The sequence below is a fragment of the Cervus canadensis genome, chromosome 1 (genome assembly GCF_019320065.1).
Source record: "Cervus canadensis isolate Bull #8, Minnesota chromosome 1, ASM1932006v1, whole genome shotgun sequence".
Lineage (NCBI taxonomy): Eukaryota > Metazoa > Chordata > Mammalia > Artiodactyla > Cervidae > Cervus > Cervus canadensis.
The window spans coordinates 45,227,659-45,249,212 of NC_057386.1; the positions used below are offsets into that span (position 1 = coordinate 45,227,659).

Sequence of the window (21,554 nt, forward strand, 5' to 3'; positions counted from 1 at the left end):
TCTAATTCAAAGTCGCATGGTTAGGAGGTGTTAGAAGCCAGATCTGAAGGACATCAAAACCCATGTTTGTCCCATGCACTTTATGGCACCTCCCTCTCAAGCATTTCCCAGTCTAAGGCCGCAGTGTTAGCTAATTTCACCTTGAGAAAGTGAGGAAACTGCTCAGAGGGAGGCCCTGGTAGAATGAAGATGACTGTAGGGAGGAGCCCACCCCAGCCATTTTCATCAGCTGTGTAGCTTTCAGCAGGTACTTAACATTTCTGAACTCTTCTTGCCTCATCGCTGAAGAAATTGGTACCCTTGGTGTCAGGCAGGTTGGTATGAGGACTCAATTAGCCAATACATATATTCAGAAGTGCTCAGCAAACTATAAGGGGGCTTCCCTGGTGGCTCGGTGGTAAAGATTTATGCCTGCCAATGCAGGTTGGCGAGTTCCCTTCTTGGGTCTGTAAGATCCCCTGGAGAAGGAAATGGCAGCCCACTCCAGTATTCTTGCCTGGAGAATCCCTGGGCAGAGGAGCCTTGTGGGCTACAGTCCATAGGGTCACAGAAGACAACCGAGCGGTTGAGCATGCACACAGTAAACTATTAATACAAAGCACTAGAGTTGCATGGGGAATTGTTAGCCAGGGTGAACTAATTTTCTTATGCCTTAGGTTCCTATGGAGACCTCTCAGAGTTGTCCTGAACAATTTGTATTTTAACATAAGGAATGTCACAAGGAAAAGTAAAGTAAAAATAAATTTATACAGGCAGACTCTGTCACTTTACAAGTATTATTTCCAGTCTTCACAACCCAGCAAACTGAGTAGTAGTATTCCCATCATTTTTTTTAATATTTATTTATTTGGCTATGACGGGTCTTAGTTGTGGCATGTAAGTTCTTAATTGCGCATCTTGTGGGATCTAGTCCCTTGACCAAGCATTGAACCCCAATTCCCTGCATTGGGAGTGAGGAGTCTTAGTCACTGGACCACCAGGGAAGTCCATATTCCCATGGAGGAAGATCTGCCTATTAAGAAATTTACCCAAACCACACAGTTAGGAAAAGGCCAAACTGGAATCTGAAACCAGGTCTTTCCACCACCAGAAACACATGGAAAGACTGGCCTGCCAGCGGCCTCCAGCACCTGAATTAACTGTGCCCATCTCTTTCCTCTCTATTTCGGTAACTTTCCTTGATGCACTGCCTTGTTCCCTCTGCTTCTCCCCAGGGGTTTATCTTCCCCCACAAAGGTATTTATTGTCTCCTCTTTTCCCTGCTCTGACTCCTTTTCTCTTTAGATGCCATCCTCTCTTATTTCTGAAAGGGCTTTGTGACCCGTGATTAAGACACATCCAAACTCTCCTTCTCTTGATGATGTTATCATAGAAAGTTAATAGGTCCAGAACAAGGATGGGGTGAGACCCAGAGATGTCTTTTTGTGAGCTTAGTTTTTAAGCTTAAGTGCACAGTTCCGAAAGGGAGTGCACTTAGCCACTGATGGGCCTGATAATTGGAGTCAGAATTCATGACATCCTGTGGAAATCACTTTTTCTGGGCCCTCTGGTCCATATTACAGCTAAATCATTGAAATGCTGCTAACTAATATGCGTGTCACTAAAGCAAGGAGGAGCTCAGAGCTGCATTTACCCACACACCTCCTTTCTCCACCTTTCATATTATCACCATCATTATTTTTCATCTTTATTGTGCCCTTCCACAGAGGCACTCCATAATGTACCCGTTGTGCAAGTAATCTGAAATCCTTTTCAGCAAGCAATAGTATTTAGTAGTAATAAAACACTAATTTGTCTACCAAGTGACATATTTATAGGAGCTGTTTACTTTGACGTATTTTTATTATTTCTACTCATTTGCTAAGTACTTTTCGATACATATTTATGAAGCACGTACATTTCCCCAAACAGCAGTGAAAAAATAAATCTTATTATTTCTTGTGTTAGTAGCAGAGTGGCTTGTAAGTCCTAGAGTCTTGATTTTTGTTACGTTTGGCAAGAACTGGAAGAATTAATGGTGATTGAGCACCTACTATGTGCCAGACTCTGCGGCAAGCACTTTACATAAATTATCTGTTTCATTTCCCTGAGACATTTATTTTACCAATGAGGAAAATGTAATTCCTCTGCAACATATATTTTATCAATAAGCTAGAGACATTACCTTGTCCAGGTAATTTAGCCAGGAAAAGTCCAGAAGGGTTTTGAGTCTAGATTTTCTCCTGACTCCAAAATCCCAATGGAGAAGGAAATGGCAGCCCACTCCAGGATTCTTGCCTGGACAATCCCATGGACAGAGGAGCCTGGTGGGCTGTAGTCCATGGGATCACAGGAGTCAGACACAACTTAGTGACTAAGCTATCAAAATCCCAAATTATCACTCCATTTCACCAGCCCCCTCTTAAATTCTCTGGACCAATAAGTTTTGTAAAATATAAACTATTGCTTTCTGAGAGAGGTGGTGTAGGTTATCCCAGAATGGAACACTAAAGTGACCAATAGACACAGGATGCTAACTCCAATTTTTCTACTGGAAATTATCCTCTGACTGAATTACTCCCTAAGAAATCAACAGTAGGGTGTTTGCCAAAACGAAGGGCTGATACAAGGGTTCGACTCAGGACTTCCCTGGCTGTCCAGTGGTTAAAAATCCACCTGCCAACGCAGGGGACATGGGTTTGATCCCTAGTCCGGGAAGATCCCACATACCACGGGGCAACCAAACCCGTGTGCTACAACTACTAAGCCTACCGTCTAGAGCCCATGCGCCACGAGAGGCCACCACAGTGAGAAACCTGCACACAACTAGATACTAGTGCCTGCTCGTGGCGACTGGAGAACGCCCATATGCAGCAACGAAGACCCAATGCAGCCAAAAATTAAATAAATAAGAGTTTTCAGGGGACAGTGCAAATGTGGGACCCTTGTTCAAATAGCAATAAGAATTTCTGAATGGCAACAGAAAAGCATTTTTAAATTAATTTTTATTGGAGTAGAGTTGCTTTCCCTGGAGCAGGGCATGGCAACCCACTCCAGGATTCTTGCCTGGAGAATCCCATGGACAGAGGAGCCTGGAGGGCTACAGTCCACGGGGCCGCAAAGAGTCAGACACAACTGAAGCCACTCAGCACGCATGCATAGCTACTTTACAATGTGTTTCTACTGATAGTTTCTACTGCATAGCAAAGTGAAGAGCTATACATATACATATATCCTCTCCTTTGGGGATTTCCTTCCCACTGAGGTCACCACAGAGAATCAAGTAGAGTTCCCTCTGCTATACAGGAGGTTCTCATTAGTTATCTATTTTATACACAGTATCAATCGTGTTTATATGTCAACCCCAATCTCCCAATTCCTCCCACCCCCTTGTTCCCCCTTCAATATCCATACATCTATCTATGCTTGGCAAATATCACCTGTACCATTTTTCTAGATTCTAAACGTGTTAACATACAATATTTGTTTTTCTCTTTCTGATTTACTTCACTCCATATGACAGTCTCTAGGTCCATCCATGTCTCGGCAAATGGTCCAACCTTGTTCCCTTTTATGGCAGAGTACTAGCCCCTTGTGTCCATGCACCACGTCTTCTCCAGCCATTCCTGCTGATGGACAGCAGAGCTTTAAACTAAGCCCAGGGCTCTGTGCAGCCGCACTGGTCACACGACCACGAAGCCGGCCTTGTAGATAGAAGGAAGCAGTCTCCAGTTCCTCCCAGGTATCCCAAGCCTTTCAAGCAATAGGAAAGTGAGGGCCTATGATATGCCTGGGGAAGTATCTGGCATTTTACATAAGCTATATGTCCCTAAAGCAATTCTATGCAATAGGTATTATCTTCCCCCTTTCCTCAGTGGATGAAACTAAGGCTTAAAGAGGCGGATTGATCCAATGGCATACAGTAAGTGTCAGAGCTAAGACCAAGTTAGATGAGATGGAAATCTTGTTCCTTGACTTTGTATCCTTCTCAGCATATACCTACTGTCTTCCTGCAAACCCCCAGCTTATGTTGAGACTCTTACACCCAGAAACTAGGCAAGCAGGGAAGAGCTAGGATTCAAAAGCTACTCAAGGAGTGAAGTTTATGCCCAGGTGAAGTGCACTTGTTCAGCTCCGAGATGCACTGAATAAGAGGTGGACAGGACTTCCTTGGTGGTCCCGTGGTTACGACTCTGCTCTCCCAATGCAGGGGGCCTGGGTTTGATCCCTGGTCAGGGAACTAGATCCCACATGCCACGACTAAGACCCAGGGCTCGTTGTGAGGGGCAAGTCCTGTAGGAATGTCACGGGTAGTCTGGAGCAACAGTGAACGGTGCTCCTCCTCGTGGCCAGAGAGGCTGCCTGGGTGAGGCTGTGTGGCTGGAAAAAGTCCCCACCAAGGGCAGAGCTGTACCAATTGAAAACCAAAGGCAACGTGGACACAGAATCCTGGCTGAGGAATTGAGGGTCCTAGGTTCCAGCCCCTGTTCTGCCATGGGGACTGTCATTTCTGCTCTTGGACCTCTTTCCTTCTCGGCTAAATGACAAGATGGGGCATATGGTCTTTATTTATTTGGCTGCCTCATGTCTTAGATGCAGCATGTGGATCTTTGTTGCGGTACAGGCTTCAGTGCCCTGCAGAATGTGGGATCTTAGTTCCTCGACCAGGGATCGAACCTGCGTCCCTTCCATTGGAAGACTGATTCTCAACCACCACACCACCAGGGAAATCCCAGGGCATATGATCTTTACGGGCCTCTCAAATCTACAATTCTGGGGTCCTGAGTCAGGGACAAGGCACCTGACACCACATAAAGGAAATATGGCAGATGTGCCCAGGGCAGAGATGGCAACCAGGCTCCACCTTGAACATCAATTTCCACTGACTGGTGGTGGCTGCCTGGAGTGTCACGTGGAGAAAAACTAAAATTGCAAAGGCCTCTGAGCTCAGCAAAAGAGAATGCTTGATTTATTGCTGATGCCTGCGTGGGTTCAAGATTCCCAAATGGTACAAGTGACAGGGATGTGCCATCCCCAGCTTAACATTTTGTTTCCTACTATAGCTGCAACTAGCTTCCCAGGTGGCGCTAGTCATAAAGAATCTGCTTGCTAATGCAGGAGATGTAAGAGACAGGAGTTCAGTCCTGGGGTCAGGAAGATCCCTTTGGAAATGGCAACCCACTCTAGTATTCTTGCCTTGAGAATCCCATGGACAGAGGAGCCTGGTGGGCTACAGTTCACAGGGTTGCAAACAATCGGACACGACTGAGGCGACTTAGCATGCATGCACAAGGCTGCCACTATGCACCCACTGCTCCTAGTAAGGAGGCTGCAGGTTCATTTCTCCCGAGAGCCTGTGGAAGCACCAGCGCCAGGGTTCCTCCAGTCTTGGCTCACCAAGCCTGTCCTCACTCAGGCAGATACCCTCGGGGGCTGGGTTGCCACTTGCAACCTTTTATCCCTCCTGTGCTCATCATCTGTAAATGTTATTATCTTCTGCCTCTAACTCTGACCCCCTTTCCTGCAGCCAAGACACAACTAATTAACTACACAACAGGCTCTCAAACCGAGAAAGGCTACCTTCCTTTAAAAACATGTGGTCAGTAAACAATCCTGATCATGTTCTGCCTTTGATTTCCCCTTCCCTGCTGTCTTCCCCTCCACCCAGCCGGGGCTCCAGCTCGCAGAGAGATGGTCACAGCACCCATAACAGACCAGGGCGGGGGCGGGGGGATTATTTCATACGCTGTGTTACAGCTGGCAGGAAGAGCGGGGTAATTACATTGCATCTTGGAGCCACCGGCAATGAATTTCTGCATAAAGGACTAGATTTGCTGTGTATTATTTACGCCAGCATCAATTTTCCCAGCTGGCTCTATTGACTGTGCAAATTCTCCCCTGTTTATGGGCAAGGCCATGGTTCAGCACCTTGGCTCACTCTCACAGGGGAGGGGCCCCCCAGGGCCCCACGCACATTAAACAGGCGGCTGGATTCACCGGGGCCAGGTCACGTCCTCCCCTCCTCTTAGGTTATATCCCTGGGACTGCAGTGAGCTCCCGGTCTCACCTGGTCACGGCGATGCATGCAGGTGTGTGAAACCAAATCGACAAGAGGGAAAGAGGAACAGGGGTTCTCTGGGGGGCCTCACTCGGGGAAACTGAAAAACCACCGTCTGGGGGAAAACAGATGGCTCTGCAGCTCAGTGAATTTCTTTTGTATTAATATGTTTTAAAGAGCAGGATCTAGATAAGGAAGAGTTTTGGCACTAGTGGTAAAGAATCTGCCCACCGACGCAAGAGATGCCAAGAGACACGGGTTCAATTTCTGGGTTGGGAAGATCCCCTGGAGGAGGAAATGACAACCCGCTCCAGTATTCTTGCCTGGAAAATTCCACGGACGGAGGAGCCTGGTGGGCTACAGTTCATGGGGTCGCAAAGAGTCAGACACGACTGAGCATATATACACATGGGTTGCATTTACCAAGATTACTTCACCCGGTAAGTCAAAGTCAGAGTTAAGGGGAAAGAAGCCCCATCTTACAGATGGAAAAACAGAGGCAAAGGAAAAAAAAAAGAAGGGAAACAAAGGCAAGCCGGAGGCCTCAAGCTCAGTCACTGTGTCAGGATGGAGGGTAGGACAGTGATGTGCAGGGTTTATCCATCCAGGCACCAGGGTGCCTCTTGAGAGATGCCCAAGTCCATGAACCCGGCTCCCGCTGGAAACACACATGGTAGATACAAGGGATGAAAACCTGGTACCAGCATGAATTTCTGGGTCCTTCCACAACAGCATCCTCTCTTGCCAGTAGCGCTGTGTTTCTGGAGAGAGGAGCTGAGGGCTGAGATGGCTTCCAGATGAGACAGTGTCTCTAGCGCCCCAGGGGCTGCCGGCAGCGAGCAGCAGGCATTATTACTGTGCAGGTGAGTTGGGGGCCTTGCGGCCTGTCCCTTTCCCCATCAACAGCACCATCACGTGTGATCTCCCGGGAACACTGGGCTCTGCTCCCAATGTCCTTTGTGATCTCCCTGGAACGCTGGGGTCCCCCAGCTCCCTAAGTCCACTGTCTCCTGGCAACCTGTTGGCTGGAAGAAGACAGGAGGGAAGCGTCAGTGTTTGAGTTGAGCAGCCCACGTGGGTAGCTTCTTTGGCTGCAGGGTCTCAGCCTTCAGGAATTCACAGACATCTGCAGGCATGGAAGCCACCCTCAAGGGCCTGGATTCCTGGCTTTCCCCAGGGGCCGGCTCACCAGACGGGGGGATTTGGTCAGACACGCCACGCGCCAGCTGCCCAGAGCTCCTGAGCCTTGGGCGCTGTCCAGGAGAAGCCGGGTGCTGGGCACGAAGCTCCAGGAGCGTCCCAGGGCAGGTTTGAGCTGCCCGCTGTCCCTGTCTCGGGTCGTGTGATTGGTCACCTGCGGCAGAAGGAGTCAAAGGCTTATAGACCCATAATGCTGGGACATTTGCTCCTATGGCTTCATTTTACAGATGGGAAAGCTGAGGCCAGGTACAAGGAAACGACTTCCCCAAGGCTCCAAGACTTATCACCAGTCTGGAGTCAGAACCCTGGGCTCCTGACTTGCACAGAGCTCTTGCCACTTAACCATGATGCCGGGACTTCCCTGGTGGTCCGTGGTTAAGAATCTGCCTGCCAGTGCAGGGGACATGGGTTTGAGCCCTGGTCCAGGAAGATTTCACATGCCGCGGGGCAGCTAAGCCCATGCACCACAACTACTGAGTCTTTGCTCTAGAGCCCGTGAGCCAGAAATACTGAAGCCTGTGAACGCTAGAGCCTGTGCTCCGAAATAAGAGAAGCCACCGCAGTAAGACTGCACTGCGCCCGCTCGCCGCAACCAGAGCAAGTCTGCATGCAGCAATGAAGACCCAGCACAGCCAAAAATAAACAAATAATTAAAAATAGATAAATAAACCACAAGGCCCCACAATGGCTTGACTCCAACAAAAGGTAACGGGGCAAGTGTCTGAGGATAAGCAGGGCTGTCTGCTTAGGTCTACTACACTTCCCAGGTGGTACTAGTGGTAAAGAATCTGCCTGCAATGCAGGAGACCTAGGTTCGATTCCTGGGTCAAGAAGAACCCCTGGAGAAGGGAATGGCTACCCATTCCAGGATTCTGGCCTGGAGAATCTCATGGACAGAGGAGCCTGGTGGGCTACAGTCCAAGGGGTCCCAAAGAACTGGACTCGACTGAGCGACTTTCACTTTTCACCCTCAACTCCAGCAGACGGGCATCCTGAGACCACGTCCACCCACCCCTTTGTGTCAGGGTGTGCATCTGTGTATAGAGGTAGGAGGGGTTTGCGAAGGCAGGGGGATCCTATTTCGGTCGGTCAGCTCTACCCTGCCCAGGCTAGTCTTACGTAAGGGACTTCAACCTCACCGTATCCTCTTGAGGTTTTCCCCTTGCCCCCCAACTCCCACCCGGGGGGGCAGAGGTGTGGCTTGTTCATAACTGAATCTCTGCTGCCTAAGCCAGACCCTGGCACAGAGCAGGCGAGGATGGCCTTGGGATCCGTAAAAGAACAAAATAATAGGAAAACAGATCCTTTTACACTGCACAAAAAGCAGTGCCATATCTAGGCTATTTACAAATACATGTGTCCCTGACTCACTGACTGTACTTTTAGGAGTCTGAAGAAATATGAGATATATAAAGAGATTTAGATATAAGGATGTTCACCATGGTCTTATTTAAAATGGAGGAAAACTCTTGTCCTGCCCTATGCTTTTTCTGCTCCCCTGTACTCAGTTCTAAGAGGGGAGTCCAGCAGGACACATGGTAACCTCCCTGATCTCAGTTTAGGATGCCATTCTAAGAACAGGGCTGAGAGGATCATTTAACATAAATAAATAAAAACTGGGACTTCCCTGGTGGTTCAGTGGTTAAGAATCCATCTTGCAATGCAGGGGCATGGGTTCGATCCTTGATCTGGGAACTAAGATCCCACGTACCGCAGAGCAACCAAGCCTGTGTGCTGCAACGACTGAGCCTGCAACGCCACAACTAGAGAGCCCACGTGCAGCAAAGAAAGATGCTCCAGGATGCAACAAAGATCCCACGTGCTGCAACTACGCCCTGACACAGCCAAGTAAATATTTTAAAAATAAATAAAATAAATAGAGGAAAACTGTTAATGACCCATAAAGTCCCCAAATCAGGAAATAAGACTGTTATGGTATTCCAGGGACTGCAAACTACTGTCCACAGGCCAAATCTGGCCCCAGAAATGTTTCTGAAAATCAAGTTTTATTGGAACATAGCCATGCCCACTTGTTTAGGGATTGTCTATGGTTGCTCTCATGCAATATAGGCAGTTAAGCAGCTGTGACACAGACTATTTGACTGTAAAGCTCAAATATAGCCATCCCTCATTATCTGCAGGGGGATTGGTTCCAGGACCCTACGGATAGCAAAGCTGCGGATGCTCATCTCACATGAAAAGGTGTAGGGACTTCCCTGGTGGTCCAGCGGTTAAGAATCCACCTTCCAATGCAAGGGACACAGGTTCAATCCCTGGTCTGGGAACCAAGATCCCACGTGCCTCAGGGCAACTAAACCCCCTGTTGCAACTAAGACCTGATACAGCCAAAAGAAATCAATAAAATGGTGCAGTTTAGTTGGCCCTGCATATCCACAGGTTCCCTATTCGCCGGTTTAACTGTGGATTCGAGCAGTGGTTGGTTGAATCCACAGATGCAGAACCCATGGACAGGGAAGACCAACTGTATTTACTACCTGGTCCTTTAGAGAAAAAGTTGCCCCCTGTAACATGGTATTAAACAAAATAACATGCAGCCTGATTTCCCTGGTGGTCCAGTGGGGTTTGATTCCTGCTCTGGAAAGATTCCGTATGATGCGGGGCAACTACTGAGCCTGTGCTCATGCGCCAGTGCTCCACAATAAGAGAAGCCACCGCAGTGAGCAGCCCCCACTAGCCGCAACCAGAGAAAGCCCACGCCCAGCAACAAAGACCCAGCGCAGCCCCCCACCCCCAAACATGTAGCTGCTAAAAATGGCATTCTTAAAGAATCTATTAAAAGATTCGAGAAATGGTGTCCTTTAAAAAAAAAAAACCATAAATTACAGTTTAGTTGGAAAGTTGATTAAAAGTATATGTATATAGGTAGAGAAAAAAGATTCAATGAAGGTATATAAAAAAAACACTTAATATGGTCTCTGTAGATGTGGAGATTGATTACAAACTGGACACTTATATTTAACTATTTTTTACCCTCTTCTATGAGAAGCGTGAAGACTTTCAAAAAATTACTGCATAAGCAGCGTTGGTGGTATAGTGGTGAGCATAGCTGCCTTCCAAAAAATTACTGCATAAGCAGAAAAAGTTACTCTAAAAGCAAAAAAGATCCCAAATCACCTTTGGACATTTTGGACATTTGGACAGAAACCAAATCACCTTTCCGGGGTGACTGAAATATTCTGTATCTTGATCTCCTCAGATACCACGGTGTCAAACCTCAAACAAAGAGAAGTTACTGTGTGAATTACACCTCAATAAACCTGACTTAAAAGAAAGTAAAAAGAAAAACAAGACTGTCCCTGGACTTCCCTGGTGGTTCAGTGGCTAAGACTGTGCACTCCCAATGCAGGGGGCTCGGGCTCGATCCCTGCTTGCGGAACTAGATCCAGCATACTGCAACTAAAGATTCCACACGCTGCCACTAAGTCCCAGCACAGCCAAATAATTAATTTTTTTTAAGTGTTAAAGATAACATTGCCTGATCCCCTGGCTGTTTACGTGTCTGATCCCTTCACAGTCTGGCACTCGAGATGACCCACAGAAGTTGGGCTATGACCCTTTCCCAAAGGGTCACTCTGGGGGTTCAGAAGCTGCTGTTTTAAAGAAATAAAGAGCACCTAGAAAGAACACCTCCCCACTTGGTGAAGTCCAGGGAGCAGAGAGAAGGCAAGCACGGCTGGCCAAGCCCACTTCCTCACCAGCACTGCCACACTGAGGTCCCGGGCCAGGGTTTTCAGCTCTCGGGCCAGCTGCATCATCAAGGCCAAGCCTGGAGGAGAAAGAGCAAAGAGGGTGGGCAGCGGGGCATCGGGGACCAGGCTGGCCGAAGACGGGACACTCCAGAGCCGGCAGGCAAGATCACGACCCTCCACCCTGCGCTCTGCCACACCACTCACCTTCCCTCTGCTGACCTCCCAGAAGTGGGGCGACCACCGCAGCGACGGAGTCCACAACCACCACCTTCAGAGTCCCGGAAGAACTGCGGACCTGGCGGGTGATGGGAAGCAGGTGCCACCAACCAGTTGGCCTCCAGGTGGGCGCCCGTTACCAGACAAACCTGCTCCTCTATCAGAAACTGGTAGGAAATACCCTCTCCCACCCCAAATACAGCTGCCCCTCAATGATGGAGCTCAAGCAATGCCTTCTCCCCCCACCCTCGTGTGTATGTATAACAGATTATACTGAAGACTTGGGCTTCCCTGGTGGCCCAGCTGGTAAAGAATCTGCCTGCAATGCAGGAGACCTGGGTTTGATCCCTGGGTTGTGAAGATCCCCTGGAGGAGGGCATGGCAACCCACTCCAGTATTCTGGCCTGGAGAATTCCCCCGACTGTATAGTCCATGGGGTTGCAAAGAGTCGGACACGACTGAGCGACTTGCACTTTCACTTTCACTGAAGACTTGGATGGACAGAGAACGTTTAAATCACAGGATATCAGATACTCTAAAATAATTAAATTTGAGAAATCCGTGCTCAGATCCTATGGTCCCCGATCAGAAGATTTTTTCTTTCTTTTCTGTTTTTTAAAAAGATTTTTTTGATGTGAACCATTTTTAAACTTTTTATGGAGTTTCTTACAATACTGCTTCTGTTTTATGTTTTAGTTTTTTTGGCCCCGAGGCATTGAGATATTAGCTCCTTGACCAGGGATCGAACCTGCACTCCCTGCATTGGAAGGCGAAGTCATAACCACTGGACCACCAGGGGAGTCCCAGATGTCACTCTTTTGATTAGGCTTCAGTATATGTCAAATAGAACGCACTGCCAGCCCATGGTCACATTGTCACACAGGACAACCTGTTGCATTCCGCTCTCACAGGTGTGCTGTCTTGCAGAAGCAAGCAGCCTTGCTGTGAACTGCCGATGGAAAGCACATGGCAGGAATAGTGGGCAGCTTTGAGGACTTGAAGATGGCCTCAGCCAACAACCAGCTGCCAGCAAGAAGCTGAAACCTCTAGGAAATGAATTCTGACAACAATCTGAATGAACTTCTAAGTGGTTCTTCCCCAGCTGAGCCTACAGATAAGAGTACAGCCCACCTACCACCTTCATCACAACCTAATGAGACCCTAAGCAGAGGACCAGGCCAAGCTGTGCCCAGACTTCTGACCTACAGAAATTGAGATAATAAATACATGTTGTTTTAAGTCATAGTTTGCAGTAACTTGCTATGCAATAATAGAATGCATATCATCTAACAGTGCTACAGTAAAAAAAAAAAAAAAAAGTCTTTTGACCTGGGAGTTGAGAGGTTTGGGTTATAAGCTTTGCTCTTAATGTTAAAAAAAAAAAAAAGGTTTTTTGGCCATGAGGTATGTGGGATCTTAGTTCTCCAACCTGGGATCAAACTCATGCCCCTTGCAATGGAAGTGCAGCGTCTTAACCACTGGACCACCAGGGAAGTCCCTAAGCTTTGTTCTTATCCAAAATATGCGGTGACTGTGGGCAACTCACTCAATGTCTCTGGCCCTCACTTTGCTCAGTTCCAACAAGAGAGTCGGATTAGGTCAGGACTACTTCATGTCCCAACACATGGGGAGGCATAACCTGCTATGATTCCTATGCCAAGTATTTGTTCAACCATTATATTGTCTAAAGTTTGTTAAAACGATTTATGTTACATACAACACTAGTAACATGATATGCTTTGGGGTGAGACAAAAAGTTTAAGATAAATTAAACTAGTCTAAGGTTTCTCCCAAATGTAAAGGTGTATAAATCATGCACCATATCCTATCCAAGCACCTATCAGGTAGGATACCAATGCAAATTCCATTCCTAACCTCTCTCTCTTGTCAACAGGACTCTGAATGTGTTCAAGCACTGGGCAGAAAATCTCCTGACATCAGGGAAGGTGGGCCCAACCTCTGGTCTAGGACATAAAAACACAACTCAATTTTTGCCAGTTAGATGTAAAGGGAACTGGGACGTGTAATGGTGGGTTCCAGAGAAAGAGGTACAGAAAAGAGGCCTCTATCACTGCCCTGGATATGGATGTGTGAAGACATGATGCTCGGAGCCATGGCAGCCACTCTGCAATCATGAGGGGGAAGAGCCAGAGAATCAGGCACACCAACCTAGAGCCCTGATTTTATGGGTGTACCAACCTCCAGACTCATGTGAGATAATTACATGTCTTCAAGGTTCAAGTGTCTGTCAGACAGACTCTATTATTTGCAGCTGAATGGACCCAGTTGGAATGCAGAGATGAACAGGACTGATCCTTGCACTCAAGAAAGGGGCTTACCCTTTAGTGGGGAAGATGGGCATGTGAACAAGGAGGCAGAGAATTGAGGAGGGAAAGGACTGAGCACCCAGAAATCCCATCCTGGGAATGGCAGGCACAGCTAGAGTCACCCGATTGCACACCTGCCCACACGCAGACAGCATGGGTGAGCTGCGGGGAGCAGGGAGGGCAGAAGATCAGGCTCACCTGCTGGGACACAGCGCCTCGCAGGTCCTGCAGCACGTCCAGCATCTGGAAGATGTCAAACGCACGCACCACCTGGATCCTCTGGAGAGCTCCTGCCTGAAGGGGCAGGAGAGAGAAGGGAGGGCCTTGGAGAAGAGGAGCCGGGGGTCACAAGAGAGGAAGAGGAATTCTGTGGTTGAGAGAGAAGAGGCACTTAAGACACAAGGACTCAGGTAGAGATGGCGATGGGCTTTGTCTGATGGGCCGGTTCTCAGCATGCTGGCTGCCTGGGTGCTAAGCTGCAAAGCCAAGTCAGAGCTCTGTGGGAAGGAGTGGCAGTGATCGGCGTGTCTGCCCTGGGCAAGATACGGGGGAGAAACACAGAGGCTGGATGTGTGTCTGCCCTGAATGAGGGGATGCCAGGGGCTGGGTTTCTAGGAAGGATCCTTGCGGGTAGCATCCAACTGGGATGATGTCATAAAGGGGAGGCTTTACAATACAGGAAGCATTGGCTGAACGGCAAGTTTCAAAACCAGAAATGACTAGTCACCCAAATGTTCCAAATTCTTGCCATGTTAGATAATGGAGTCTTATGGTGTCAGAACCTCAAAAGAACCCAACCTTCCTGCCTTTACCTGCTCCTCCTCATCCGGGGTCCTAGCCTGAAGCAGCTGGAGGATGCGGGAGGCTGTGAGCCCTCCATTGGAATCAATGTAGAGGACGTTCTGCTGCAGGCCATGGGCCACGTTTGCTGCCACACAAAGACATACCTGAGTAGAGACAGGCCATTGGGTGAACCTGAGCCCTCAAGAAGGGCCCAGAATGGGAACCCCCCCGCCACCAAATCTCATCCAGATCCCAGAGGCGTGAATGGGCCCCAAGACGCAAGTTCAAGTCCCGCTCCTCACCAACCAGCTTCTCTCTTCCAAGCTCTGAAATCACAGGATGCTGGCAGAAGCTTCCCCAGAGATCCAGGACTATGCATCCCCCTCCCCCAACCCTCCTGGCTGCTGGCCGCAGGTGTACCTGAGTTTTGCCGCTACCCGGGGCGCCTACAATTTCAGTCACTTCTCCAGTGTAGAGACCAGCATCTAGCAGTTTGTCCAGGCTGATGGCAGAAGAGGAGGGCAGAGCATCAACCGAAGGGCTTGGAGGGGAGGGAGGAGAGGAGGGGAGGAGGAATAGCAAGACATTCCTTCCAAGCGCTGTTCTGTCCAGAGACCTTCTGACATCTCTGGCCAGGAGGCTTCTCCTTGTGGAGTCTCCTTTGGGGAAAGCCGGCACGGCCGAGTGTTCCCCCTCTGGCCCCTCATCCTTTCACTCTCGCCTTAAAGACCACCTCTGGGTAATCACTCCTCTGCGGAGGTCTCTTCGCTGCCCCATTCAATGGTTCTCCTCTCAATCTCCATCACAGCCCCTGCTGGGTTTCCTCAATAGCACGGCCCATAATTTGTCATGTTTTAAAACTCTGAAATAATTATAGATTCACAGGAAGTTGCAAAAACAAACAACGTGTAGTGAGGTCCCGTGTACCCTTCAGCTGGTTTCCACTAAGGTAGCATCTTTTACGCTAAGATGTATTGTACTACATCTTAGTGCAACATCGAAAAACAACACCGGTGCGGTCCAGAGCTGCACCTGCTTTCCTTCCACGTGTCTTCACATGTACAGTTCTGTCGTTTCATCCCACATGTGGGTTTATGGAACCACTGCAATCAAGACAGAGCATTTCCATAGCCGCAGGGCTCCCTGGGCCACCCTTTTATAACCACACCCCCACCCATTCACCCCTAAATCCCTAGCCAGCCCCTGGCAACTGCTTAATCTGTTCTCCATTATTATCATGTTATTTCAAAAATGTTGACTTCCCTGGTGGTCTAGGGGTTAAGACTCTGCGCTCCCAACGCAGGGGGCACAGGTTCCGTACCTGGTCAGGGAACTAAGATCTCACATGGCGTGGCGGGAAAACAAAGAATTTCTAAAGAGACCCAAGCATGAATATTTCTTAAGCTTCCCAAATGATTCTAATGAGCAGCCTGGGCTAAACCACAGGTCTGGACTCTACAGTCAAGAATCAATCACATTCCTGGCCATGAGGATCTCCATAAGGAATTCCCAAATCCACCTTGACATGGATAGACCCCACCACCACCTGCCTTGTGGAACAGAAGTACAACTGAGCCTAACCCCCTGTTTTGAACACAAGTGCTGTCTGGAATTTATCCTTCACCTTCCCCCCCGACTGGCTTTCATTCATTCTTTCAGTCACTCACTCAAACATCGTCTGACTGTCTCACATTTCCTAAAGGCCTTTTTCTAAAACAAGGGGGAGGCAGAGATGAACAAGACACAGTTCTGGCCTTCAAGGAACCACCTATCTCCCCCAGTCAATACAGCTGCTTCCGAGGCTTGCTGCCTGCTCTCCCACTTGTAAGATGCCCCCAGCACTACAGGCAGTGAGAAGATCTACAGCAGAGGGACATTCCTGGCAGTCCAGGGGTTAAGACTCCTTGCTTCCAAGGCAGGAGGCTCAGGTTCAGCCCCTGGTTGGGGAACTAAGATCCCACATGATAAATGGCATGTCCAAAAAAAAAAAAAAGAAGCCCAATAAAAAAACAGAGAAACCTGCTTCATTTGGGTTAACCAGCATTTTGTGAGCTGTTGACTACAGAACTCCCCTCCCCTCCCATGTCAGAGTAATACCCATCAGGTGTCCAAAGACCACTGTGACAAAGGCTAGAAACCTAGAGGTCATCTTTGATTTGCCACTTTTGTATCCCCCCAGCAGGAAGGCTTACAGCATTTCTTCAATATGCCTCCTGCTGTCACCTGCCCCAGATCTGCTCACAACACCCTCCCCTGCTGTATCCTCCTGGGCCTCTCCTGCCAGCCTCCCCTGCCCCATCCACCCCGCCCACCTCCACCGTGCCTGTAACTCTACTTTCATGACATAGCCTCCTGCCTGGAGGGAGCAACAGGGCAGATGCCTTAGAGCTGAGTTCTTAGGCTTAGCAGTGTGACAGGTGTGACCTCAAGGGCCTGGTCTGCCACTTACTCACTGCGGGATCTTTTTTTTTTCCCCTTTGGCTGTGCCACCGGGCTTGTGGGATCTTAGTTTCCAAAAAGTGAAGTCGTAAAGTGAAGTTGCTCAGTCGTGTCCAACTCTTGGCGACCCCATGGATTGTAGCCTACCAGGCTCCTCCGTCCATGGGATTTTCCAGGCAAGAGTACTGGAGTGGGTTGCCATTTCCTTCTCCAGGGGATCTTCCTGACCTAGGGATCAAACCCAGGTCTCCCGAATCATAGGCAGATGCTTTACCGTCTGAGCCACCAGGGAAGTCACCTTAGTTTCCGAACCAGGGATCAAACTGCGGTGGAAGCACAGGAGTCGTAACCACGGGACCACCTGGGAAATCCCTAGCTGGGGGATCTTGAGCAAGTCTCTTAACCTGAGTCCCAGTTTCCTTATCTATAGGATGATGGCTTTCATTTCTTTTTAAAGAATTTTTGATGTGAATGAGCCATTTTTAAAGCCTCTACTGAATTTGCTACAATATTGCTTCTGCTTTATGTTTTGGTTTCTTGGCCGCAAGGCATGTGGGGTCTTAGCTGCCCGACCAGGGATCAAACCTGCACCCCCTGCATTGGAAGGTGCAGTCTTAACCACTGGACCGCCAGCGAGGTCCCAGGGTGGTGATTTTCATAGGCACAGGCTCACTGTAGTTGTGAAAGTGTTAGTCGCTCAGTTGTGTCTGCCTCTTTGTGACCCCATGGACTGCAGCCCACCAGGCTCCGCTGTCCATGGGATTCTCCAGGCAAAAATACTGGAGTAGGTTGCCATTTTCTTCTCCAGGGGCTCTTCCTGACCCAGGGATCGAACCCTGCAAGAGACACTGTGTCTCTTGCACTGCAGGCAGATTCTTTATCCACCGAGCCATCGGGGAAGTAGATGTGAAGATAAATAATGTACCTAGAGTAACAGTACCTGCTTCCTGATGAGCACTCCGAGAAGGCCCATCCATTCCTCACTGCACAGAGCGGTCCTGAACCTCTCTGATCTCCTCTGTAGTGACCCATGGTGGCTGCCATCCTGCCAGTTTACCACCTGACCGCTCTCTCTGTATTTTATAAACTCTGGTTTTATAAACTCCCAAAGGCCAAGCCTGCTTCCTTTTAATTACCCACTCCTTAGCTGCTTGCAGGCATGCTCACACCTCTCTCGTGTCCACCTGCTCTTCTCCACCCAGTGCACCCCAGCCTCCTTAAGGGCAGGGGCCTCACCCATACCCATACCATCTGCACATCTCTGGTACCCATGCTTAACACTGGCTAGTGCCTGATGAATGACAGACCTGAACCCTCAACCCAGGGAAAGCAAGCACTGTGTTATGTGAACCCTGCCAAGAGAACGTGTTATGGAAACAGCGAGGGCCAAACCGATCCAAAGACCTTTGTGGTGGCAGAGTTCTTTATCAAATTCCACACAAGCAGGCCAGGGAAGAGGTCAGACTCCCTTGGCCAGAAGCCGCCTGTTTTCTTCCAACTCTTTCTCTCTCCAAACATGGCAGAAGGAAACTACTCTCACCCCTTCCTGCTACGGTCTACGAGGAATGAACCAAGTTCAGGAATAAGTACCCCAGGGCTGGAGCCCCACCACTGCCCCTAGCTCCTCCTGTGCTAAACTCAAGTGGGGTTAATAATCACGAACTCACAGGGTCACGAAGAGATCATACAACCTATTGTATAGCCTTGTTGTTGTTGTTCGGTTGCCCAGTTGTGTCTGACTCTTTGCGGCCCAGTGGACTGCAGCATGCCAGGCCTTCCTGTCCTTCATTGTCTCCGGAAGTTTGCCCAAGTTCATGTTCACTGCATCAGTGATGTCATCTAACCATCTCATCCTCTGATGCCCTCTTTTCCTTCTGCCTTCAATCTTTCCCAGAATCAGGGGTTTGCATCAGATGACCAAAATACTGGAATTTCAGCTTCAGCATCGGTCCTTCCAACAAATATTCAGGGTTGATTTCCCTTAAGATTGACTGGTTCGATCTCCTTGCTGTCCAAGGGACTCTCAGAAGTCTTCTCCAGCACCAGAGTTTGAAGGCAGCAATTCTTCACTGCTCCATTGTATAACCTACTACGCTGTCAATGGCTGGTACTTAACCTAGTCCTGCCACACTCTCTTGCCCCATCCATCCTTAAATGGATGGGGAGGTAGGGCCAGAGAAGAGCTGCCCTGATTTGCTGAATAATAATGAAATACTGACATCTTGTGTTTCAGTGGTTCTCAACCAGCTGCAATTTTGCCCCCAACCCACCCAGAGGTCACAGCTGGAAACATTTTTGACTATCAGACAAGGGGAGAAGGGAGGTGCTACTGGTATCTAGCAGGCAGAGGCCAGGGCAGCTGCCAAACAACCTACTCTACACGCAGGACAGGTCCCCCCCAATAATTCTGCATCCCCAAAAGTTAGGAGTTACGAGAAACCTTATAAGGTAAGAGCAGTCAGAAGTCCTGACTGTCCTCAGCACTGCCTGAAAGAGCCTGCTGGCTCCAGACTCCAGCATCCAAAGCCCAGCTAGAGGCAGTCTGACCTGGTCCCGCACGTACACACACAAACCTTCCAACGCCGGTGGACAGGATGGCCGTGGAGGTCTTCAGTTCCTCGTAGAGATCAGCGCCATTGAAGGGGAAAGCCGAGAACTGAGCCAACAGCACCCGTCTCAGGGCGACCAGGGCCTGCGGAAGGGGCGGGGCGGCTCAGGATCCGGGCTGCAGCAGCCCAAAAGTATTCGGCAACGATACGTCAAAAGAGCGGGCCTCCCGGGGTCTCAGACCCCCGCAGCTATCAATCTTCAGGAACCCCTCTGCTCGGGGATGGGCATTTAGAGACACCCAGGTGTGGAGCGTGGAGACGGTCAGCTCACCTTGTAAGACAGGCCACATTTCTGGGCGACCTCCTCCAGGTCTGCAGAAACCAGGTCCACCACTGAAAACGAAACACGTGGGGCTGGTGGGCAGGGAGGGAGACCCAGGACGTCCCGCACTTGACTTTCCCGCGCCCGCGCGGACTGGCGGAGCCGTGGGACCCGGCGCGGGGCCGGGCACACTGTTGGAAGGTTCTACCCTCCCAGGGGCGTGGCTCGCTCACGCCCACGTTTCCGGGCTCCCCGGGGGCGCAGGAGGGAGGGGGAGGGGAAGGGCCCCCCCGGGTGTGCCGGGGCCAGCCGTGTGGCCCGCACTGGCGCGCGCCCGCGGTCACCTGTCTTGATCCCGCGGCTCCGCAAGATCTGGACCATGTCCTGGGTGAGGCCCGGGCACAGTCCCGCCCGGAGCACGCCCATGTTCCCTGGGGGCCTGGGGCCGCTGGTCCTGGGGGCACCCGCGGGGCTCTCTCCAGTCGCCTCCCCGTTCCCCCGCCCCCCGGCGCCCCTTTCCGGACGGGCGAGGAATGCAGGAGGCAGCGACCGCGCGGAGAAGGCGGGCCCTTCGGGAGCTCGGACGCCCAGGGCCAGCCCGCCCCAGCCGCGCCGCCGCTTCCGGCTTCCAGGCTCCAGGACCCGGCCTGCGGCGCCACCTGCCGGCTGCAGCGCGGACGCGCGGGCCGGGAGGTCGGGGCGGAGACGGTGCGGGCGGCACGGAGCTGGGCTCCAAGCGCGGAGGTCACCGCGTCCGGCTCGGCGGCTCAGCGCCCGCGTGCGCCTCCGCCTTCTCCCGGGCCACGCCCCACCCAGTGCAGCTTTCGGTTCTGAACGCTGAGCCAGAACGTTCGATCGGATCGACCATCCCTACGCCCAGGGACCTACCTGTTAGCGAAGGAAGGCAGTAAAGAGCAAATCAAATAAATCAGATAATTACCGAGATTATGATGGCTGCTAAAAAGCAGCAGAGCACAAAGAGGGCATCTGCTTCTCTAGTTTGCAAATAAAAGAATTTTTACACATACGACGATAAAACCCCTGAGTGTATAGAACACACACACACGCGGATTTTAAGCGTCCTTGGCTGGACCTCATCCTCTGGAAGAAAGAAAACAACTTTACAAGGTTACCTCCGCACAGTCTAGTGAGGTGATGGTGGTGGTGGTTTGGTCGCTAAGTCGGGTCCGACTCTTGCGACCCCACGGACTTGCGAGCCCGCCAGGCTCTTCTGTCCATGGGATTCTCCAGGCCAGAACACTGGAGTGGGTTGCCATTTCCTTCTCCATCTAGTGAGGTAGGTGCTATGTTTATCCCTGTTTTACAGATGAGCGAACTGAGGCTCGGAGGTGAGATCATTTGCCAAAGGCTTCACAGCCTCTGAAGCTGTGGGCAGAGCTGGACTTAAGAGCTGACGAATCCCCACCCAGGTGCAAAGCCATCGCTCTTTTAACAGCTGCCGGCTTCCTCACCCCACAAAGCTGTGTGTGTGTTTTCCTCCCGGTGACATGGTTTCCTTGAGAACAGAAACAACCTCTGGCCCATTTCTGTATGCCTCTGCACCACCCACCATGTCTTCATACCTGAAGGCACTTGAAGTGGGGGTGGGACAGAATTTAGAATTCCAGCAGTAAAACCTGGGTATGTGGGTGCTCTGAACCCCATGAGCTATCCCAGCTTTCCCGGCTGTGCCCACACAGCTGGGCACGGGGTTTGCTGCCTCCCATGTCTGGATATGAAGTCTCAGAATTCCATCAGCGAGGTGTCCCACTCCCAGGGACCCAGTCCATCCAGTACTGCCTGCCTCCCTCCACGCCCAGGTACCACTGTTTCACCATCCACCTCCTCCTTCCCAGGGCAGATCGGAAGGGCACAGGTGGTGAGCATTTTGAGATCTTAAGAGAAGAGCAGGGCCGCTGTAACCACAGAGCTTTAGCCCAAGGGGCGTCGTCGACTATTCTGGGGCTCTGC

General features: G+C 50.2%; 1 protein-coding gene and 1 non-coding gene across 3 annotated transcripts; one reads left to right on the top strand and one right to left on the bottom strand.

Moving 5' to 3' along the window:
• Nucleotides 1–6,179: 6,179 nt before the first annotated feature.
• On the bottom strand, nucleotides 6,180–20,220 carry RAD51D (RAD51 paralog D). 2 transcript variants are annotated; one of them, XM_043480911.1, is made up of 10 exons: nucleotides 19,928–20,216; nucleotides 19,593–19,654; nucleotides 19,286–19,404; nucleotides 14,694–14,775; nucleotides 14,303–14,437; nucleotides 13,689–13,784; nucleotides 11,152–11,242; nucleotides 10,954–11,024; nucleotides 7,227–7,391; nucleotides 6,180–7,062 (listed from the first exon to the last, which is right to left on the bottom strand). In XM_043480911.1, the coding sequence occupies exons 1-10, from the start codon at nucleotides 20,007–20,009 to the stop codon at nucleotides 6,949–6,951; spliced, it is 1,017 nt and encodes a 338-aa protein (XP_043336846.1). In that variant the 5' UTR covers nucleotides 20,010–20,216; the 3' UTR covers nucleotides 6,180–6,948. The 2 variants fall into 2 exon arrangements, with proteins under 2 accessions (XP_043336846.1, XP_043336855.1); XM_043480920.1 differs by lacking the exon at nucleotides 7,227–7,391 and having other exon boundaries at nucleotides 19,928–20,220.
• LOC122425649 lies at nucleotides 8,707–8,833 on the top strand. The gene has a single exon (XR_006264943.1).
• Nucleotides 20,221–21,554: the final 1,334 nt, after the last annotated feature.

Bases quoted from the DNA above. Each gene is read 5' to 3' on its own strand.
- RAD51D (XM_043480911.1), bottom strand. From the start codon at position 20,009: ATGGGCGTGCTCCGGGCGGGACTGTGCCCGGGCCTCACCCAGGACATG. The intron at 11,025-11,151 runs GTGAGTGGTGTG...TTTCTCCTCCAG, and splicing joins GGGAGGTCAGCAGAGGGAAG to GCTTGGCCTTGATGATGCAG. The intron at 7,392-10,953 runs GTGAGGAAGTGG...CTTCTGCCGCAG, and splicing joins ACCTCAGTGTGGCAGTGCTG to GTGACCAATCACACGACCCG.